The 7096-nt window shown below is 32.7% G+C and overlaps 1 protein-coding gene across 1 annotated transcript in view; it reads left to right on the top strand.

Moving 5' to 3' along the window:
* Positions 1-6347, top strand: part of LOC107611499 (clustered mitochondria protein) — a 15769-nt gene extending 9422 nt beyond the window's left edge. Inside the window, exons 20-28 of the mRNA XM_021108339.1 lie at positions 4-113; positions 719-787; positions 1539-1697; positions 2289-2345; positions 2426-2466; positions 2709-2828; positions 3042-3351; positions 3427-3534; positions 5544-6347. Of these exons, the coding sequence (XP_020963998.1) occupies positions 4-113; positions 719-787; positions 1539-1697; positions 2289-2345; positions 2426-2466; positions 2709-2828; positions 3042-3351; positions 3427-3534; positions 5544-6017 (1448 nt within the window). The 3' untranslated portion in view covers positions 6018-6347. The remainder of the gene's footprint in view (positions 1-3; positions 114-718; positions 788-1538; positions 1698-2288; positions 2346-2425; positions 2467-2708; positions 2829-3041; positions 3352-3426; positions 3535-5543) is intronic.

The following is a 7096-nucleotide window of genomic DNA, read 5'->3' as shown; positions in this document are numbered from 1 at the left end:
GAGCACGATGGAAAAGCAAGGGGGGTTCAAGGAAGAGTCAACCTTTGTACACGAAAATAAGCTCTGAATCTCTATGGTCTGACATCCAAGAATTTGCAATGAGCAAATACAAGGTATGTTATTGCTTAATGCCTATGATGAGTTCAATAATGCTCAGTAGGATGATGTTGACATGATCATTTTGGGTGTTTTCAGTTTGGTCAGAGTACACGTGAATGCATTTGCATTTCATGTTTTGGTTGCGCTTAGCCAAATGAGATGTGTTGCTATGGTTATAGTCAGTGTGGGCTTTGCTCATTAGGTCCATAAATTCACCATTGAATCTAACTATGTCTCTCTTGATAGTTTGCTATATATCTCTGAACTAAAATTCAACTTGCTGCAGTTTGAGTTACCCGAGGATTCAAGGTCACGTGTGAAGAAAATTTGTGTTATACGTAATCTTTGTTGTTAATGCTTAATGCCTACGATGAGTTCAATATGCTCAGTGGGATGATGTTGACATGATGATTTTGGGTGTTTTCAGTTTGGTCAGGGTACGCGTGAATGCATTTGCATATCATGTTTTGATTGCGCTTAGCCAAATGAGATGAGTTGCTATGGTTATAGTCAGTGTGGGCTTTGCTCATTAGGTCCATAAATTCACCATTGAATCTAACTATTTGTCTCTTTTGATACTTTGCTATATATCTCTGAACTAAAATTCAACTTGCTGCAGTTTGAGTTACCCGAGGATTCAAGGTCACGTGTGAAGAAAATTTGTGTTATACGTAATCTTTGTCGGAAGGTAAGTATAAGCCTCAGTCAATTCATGTTGATTATTTATTTATAATTTTTTTAACAGTCCTAGTTGTACAAATTATTTTTACTGGTCTTTACATGTTTCTGATGTTTCGGATAAACCTTAAACCTGCATATACTTGGTGTTGGCTCCACGTGCTGCCGTATGTTGTATGTTGTTGATACCTTTGTGTGGTATCTTCTTTATTTCTAAGAATTGTGGATTATTAAAAATATATTCTTTGGTCTAGATTTTGCTTACTTGGTAAGCTCTTTTCTGGGGGGAAAAAATTTCTCATCTTAACCTTGTCTATATGAAATATTAAAGAAAAGAAGGATAAGAATAGGATATGGTAAAACTATCTCTGTATGATATGAAAATAATATCAATTTTGTAACTTTATTATAGGGCAGATATTTTTTTTTATTATGTGCTGTGTGCACTGCAAGCCTGAACCCACTGTCTGCAAATGATGTATGCAAACTGATAACAATTAAAAATTATTCTCATGTTGTGCTATGATAGTACTTGTTAATAGCTGTTGATAGGATCTTGACATCATCCACTACCTCTGCTGTTCATCGTTGTTGAATAGTGTTATCTACTTCTGCCATTAACCATGATTCTCTGCAATATTAATCCTGTTAAGCTTAAGTTAATGCATTTCAATGTCAGCACTCCTTAACAAACAAAAGATTTAATTTTGTGAATAACTTTGATATTAATTCTGTTAATATTTTTAATGTTTGGTTTTCAGGTTGGTATAACTGTTGCATCTCGTAAATATGATCTTAATTCTACAACACCCTTCCAACCATCAGATATCTTGGATCTCTGTCCAGTTGTCAGGCATTCAGTTCCAGTTTGTTCAGATGCCAAGAAACTTACGGATGCAGCAAAAAGTCATATGTCAGCTGTATTTACTGTGATCCCTTTTTCTTTGGTAGAATGATCACATTTATTTACTCCTGGGACTGTTTTGTTGAACTTATGAAAACATAACATAATTTTTAATTATTGTTTAAAATGACTTCATATTTTTCAGAAATTTTAAATCACAAACGTATAATATACACAAGCTACTTAAATCCTATTTCTCCTTATTAATTTTATTTATAGTGTTCCTTAGTCTTACGCCGGTCCACTTCTGAGTATTTAACACCATGGTATTCTTTAATCCATATACATGAGCCTACATGGGAAAGGTTTTTGTTTTATTTTTTTCATACTAGTAGTAGTGTTTAGATTTGTCAGTGTCATTTATTTTTTCAATTTCTGAGTTGGTTAATAAGTAATTTTGCACCTTAATATAGCATTCTCATACTTGTACTCATCACTGGTAATGCAATGGTAATTCTTATTTTGTGTGTAAACTGGGGAATTGTACAGTGTTTGAACAACTGTGTTTCTCAGCGTAAAAGTCGATTTTGTGGATTGTGGAGTTGGATGCATGATTTATTTTCTGACAACAAATTTAATAACTTAGGTAATTACTTTTTTGATCCAGGGATCACTCAATGAAGCTTACGATCTATTTACTGAGGCATTTAAAATTCTTCAACAGGTACGAAATCCTGTATTTCTGTATCTGTATTTGAATGGCCGTTGTGCATAAAATAATAATTCTTGTACATTGTGCTGCAGGTTACAGGTCCAATGCATTGTGAGGTTGCTACCTGCTGTCGGTATGTCAGTTGTTTCTATCATGTTAGCATGATCCTTAAATTTTATCCTCTTGTCTTAGTCTAATCATAATTAGCTTGCATTGCCGTTAAAATTTTGGTAATGGATCTGAAATTGTTGTGTATTTGATTTGCAGTTGCTATGCTTACAATTTGAAAATTTATAACAAGCATTCTTTTGAGCCATGTGATATTTGAATATGGTCCTGAAATATTTGAGCTAATTATGAATTATTAAATTTCAGGTATCTTGCAATGATTACGTATCATGCTGGAGAGATGGATGTGGCTGTTGCACAACAGCAAAGAGAGTTGATTATCAATGAGACTTGTCTTGGTCTAGATCATCCTGACACAGCTCACAGGTACTTTATTTTTTTTTATTCTGCTTGCTTCATTTCCATAATGATTTTGGGGTTCTGTATATGCATCCCTCTACCGTGTGAATTTTTTGTTTACCAAGCAAAATCGGATGTTGTGGCTGAAAAAAAATTATTGTGATAGTGTTGCAGAAAAATTGGTGTTTGTTATGAAACATTATGCTCTAGAACCCCCGATTGAAATTTTGTTCATTGCAGTTATGCTAATATGGCACTCTACTATCATGGATGGGAAAAAACTGAATTTGCCCTTCCCTACATGACTCGTGCTTTGCTCCTGTTAAGTTTATCATCAGGCTCTGATCATCCTGATGTTGCCGCAACTTTCGTAAACGTAGCAATGATGTATAAGGAATTGAAAAAGATGAACATATCTCTTCGTTATCTACAAGAAGCTTTAAAGAAGAATGAACGGCTTCTTGGCGAGAAACATATTCAAACTGCTGTTTGTTATCATGCTCTTGCTATTATATTCAACTCTATGGGTGCATTCAAGCTCTCTCTGCAGGTATGTAAGGCGTGAGTTGTTTTCTACTCTCTACTATTACTAGGTCATGAGCCTATGTTGCATTTGGTTTGACAGCATGAGAAGAAAACATTTGAGATACTTGTCAAACAACTTGGCGAAGATGATCCAAAAACACAGGAGTCTCTAAACTGGATAAATACATTTAAGATTCGTGAGTTACAGGTACTGTATATTTTTCCCTTGGTTGAATGAAATTACACATTTCACTGCTAGTATTTACTTTTCCCTTGGTTAAATGGGATTGAGTCTCTATTTATTCCCCGAGAAAGGTTCAGAAAATTTCAGTTCTCCAAAATTTCCGGCTCTCTTATTTTATTTTTCTTTCTTTTTGGGTACAATTTTTGCATTCAAGTAAGGTGAAATATTACTTGGCAATTTAGTTGTGTGTAAGTTTTATACAACTATCCATGGAGTCTTGAGGTCATGAGTTCAAGCTATGGAATCCGTTGTTGACACTTGCATGGAGCTGCCCTTTGCCAACATTCATAAATTCTTGGATGGTAAATCTTTGCAATAGGGAGGACTTTTTGTGAGTGATTTGATCATTGACCAACTATTATGATTTTCGTTGATCATAGTGAAGTTTCTTTGTATTTCCCCGTGGAGGGGTCAATACTCTATAGTTTACTTTGAAAAACATGAAAAGTTCTGTATCCATGTTCCATCTCCTTATGTTCCTTTTCAGCACCTGGTAGCAACAGAAACTTTCACTCCATGTACTGGTTATCTTCCACACCTTATTTTGTCAGGTGAATGCCTCAAAAGCAAAACGATCAAGCTTTGAATCCGGCATCCGCCAGGAAGGCTCTTGATGTTCTCTTGAGAGTTGCTCCTTTTCTTTTGTTGATTTGTCATTTTATTTATCATTAAATTTAAACCTGCGCGTTGCGTGAAAAAATACAAGAATATAAAATGAGAATATTCTTTGATGTTAAAAAATAAAATAATTTAAGTTTTTTAACAAAATATTTTCTGATAGAATTATTTATCTAATTTTAAAACATATGGTAAATACTGTATTATATATAAACATTCTTACATATTTTGTATAAACCTATAACATAACATGTTTGACCTTTATTTTCTTTTTCTAAGTATTGGCTTAGAATTGATTCACAAATATATGGATTTACTTTTTGCATTTTATGACATTTTTAGTATAGGATAGAAACTATATATGTATAACACTCAAATAAAACATACAATCCTATTCATTTATGAATATACACAAAATTTTCAGTTTTTACAAAGTGTTTTCAGTCATCACACTCATTCATAGATTTGTCTTTCAAATTTTATTACCATTATTATAAGCTTATGATAATTTCTCTATGTTGTTAAAAGTTAAATTTAGTGTTAACGTGATAATTTTATATAGAACTTAAAATACTTAGGTATCATTAGCTTATGAACTTAAAATACTTGGGTATCATTAGCTTATTGTAGTACTACTTTAATCTCTTCTTTTATATATTTTTTTTAATTTATAAAATAAAGTTTACTCAACAAATAGGACATGCAATATTAGAATTTGACCCTTGATATTAGAATTGACCCTTGATTTGAACTAATATCTATAATATAATCTTTTTATATAATTGAAGAATTTAATGTGAGAAATTATGAAATTGATATGTTGGTTACATAAAACTTAGGTGTCATTAGCTTATTTTAATATTACTTTGATTTCTTTTAAATAATTTTTATAATTTTAATATTAGAATTTAGACTTTTGATATAAACTAACATCATCTAGATAATTGAAGAGTTTAATATGAAAAATTATGAAATTGATGATAAGTTGCGTACGTAGATGCTATTTACTATGATATTCTAAATATGATTATATAGATAGGTTGTTTGCTCTATGTTGACAGACAAATTCATAGAAAATTTAAAATTTAGGTGGCATTAGCTTGTTAAACACTACTTCAATTTCTCTTTTTATATATTATAATAGATGTTGTTTGTGGGCTATAGCTATTAGTTAATACTGAATATTTAATGCCAGTGAGAATGATGTTCTTTGATATCAATATTCATTACTGTAGCTATCAGATTTTCAACCTTGATACAGATGTTTTCACTTTGTTCTTAGATCATCTTAAGCATATCTTTGTTCTGCGCTTTTATCTCTGTCTGATTCTTTTAACTTCCACTGAAATTGACAGGCACGTCCTGAGTTTGTACAAGCATTCCAAGCAGTTACAGATGGGGGATCTGGAAGTTCAGGTGCACCCACAAATAAATCTGTCAATGCTGCAATGATTGCTGAGACCCTCCCCAGGGGAAGGGGAGTCGATGAAAGGGCTGCACGTGCAGCTGCCATAGCTCGGAAGAAGGCAGCAGCCAGGGGCCTGGTGGTGCGCTCTCAAGTACAAGTACAAGTACAATCACATCCTCCTCCGCTCACACCGCTTTTCAACATCATAAATTCCGGCGTGGCTCCCGATGTTTTGGGCAATGGGGATGTCAATGGAGTAAAGAAGAATGGCGTTCGTTCAAGTGATCCAGCAGATGCTACAAAAGACCAATCAGTGCCGACGCAAAAACAAGAACAAACTCCGGCTGGACTGGGGAAAGGGTTGGCATCGTTGGATGCAAAGAAACAGAAATCAAAACCAAAACCAAAGGTTGAGGCTTGAATTTTTTGATAAACTAAGCTTTGATTAGTTGGCAATAGCTACGTTTTTGAATTTTCCTTTTTTTTTAGGGTCATAGCCGTTGAAAACATCTATTGTTGGATGTAGGTGGTTGAGATATATAAGCATAATTGAATTTTCTACCACAATAAAATTTGGATTTGAGGATAGGATTATAATTTGCATATCAACATATTTTCTGTTAACAAATTTAGCTGCCAGTTGAATTGTGGCTCATTCATTGCATATTACAAATTGAAGATTGTGCCGCTGATATTGTATGACACTGTTATACTGTGATCAATAGTGGTTGATAAATTCTTTCTACATAAATTCTTTATGATTCATTTGTCATTATGATAAGGAATTTGTTTAGTATGTTATAACCATTCTAAAATAACATCTAATTTAGCTGTATTATGAATTTACGGAATGTAGGCTTTGGACAATACTTAATCTTAAGAATGTTGGAACCTATACTAAGTTTTGAATCATGATTGATCAATCAAGATATTATTTATATTGAAATTATTAGTCAAAGGGGATATAATGTATCACAGAAACATAAATAAGGGGGTTAAGCATGCTCAATGACATTCCAGATTCAGAATGCATATCAACCTTTTTCACCCTCTTCTAACACCTACAAATGAAAATACAAATTGATTTGAGTTGGTTTATGTTGTAGTTGTCTCTTTAGACTTTTCCATAGTTTTACGATTAAATATGCCAACATTCTGCATTCTATGTATATATTCACTTTGTATTATCCATTATAATTTCCTTTTCACATGTTAAATTGTGATAGTTTCTTACGATTTATACAGTTGCATGTTCCAAACTAAGTCATGACAGCCCGTTATGATTTAGTTGAAAACCCTAATTTGTTATCAGTTGCAATGATTTACATAGATTTGAAAAAGGGCAAAACCATAACAAAATTTCATTTAAGACATTTGTGTAATATTATAACCAGTTTATTTTACATATGTAATTCACAAAGAAATAAAGTGTTAAAGTTCTAAAATCTTAAGTAATGATTACAGTAAAAATATTTGATAAATTTTTTTTATTATAAAAGG

This window comes from Arachis ipaensis, chromosome B08 (genome assembly GCF_000816755.2).
Source record: "Arachis ipaensis cultivar K30076 chromosome B08, Araip1.1, whole genome shotgun sequence".
In the NCBI taxonomy this organism is placed as follows: domain Eukaryota; kingdom Viridiplantae; phylum Streptophyta; class Magnoliopsida; order Fabales; family Fabaceae; genus Arachis; species Arachis ipaensis.
Note: the sequence above shows the minus strand (reverse complement) of the source record. Positions and strands in the feature narration are given on the sequence as shown.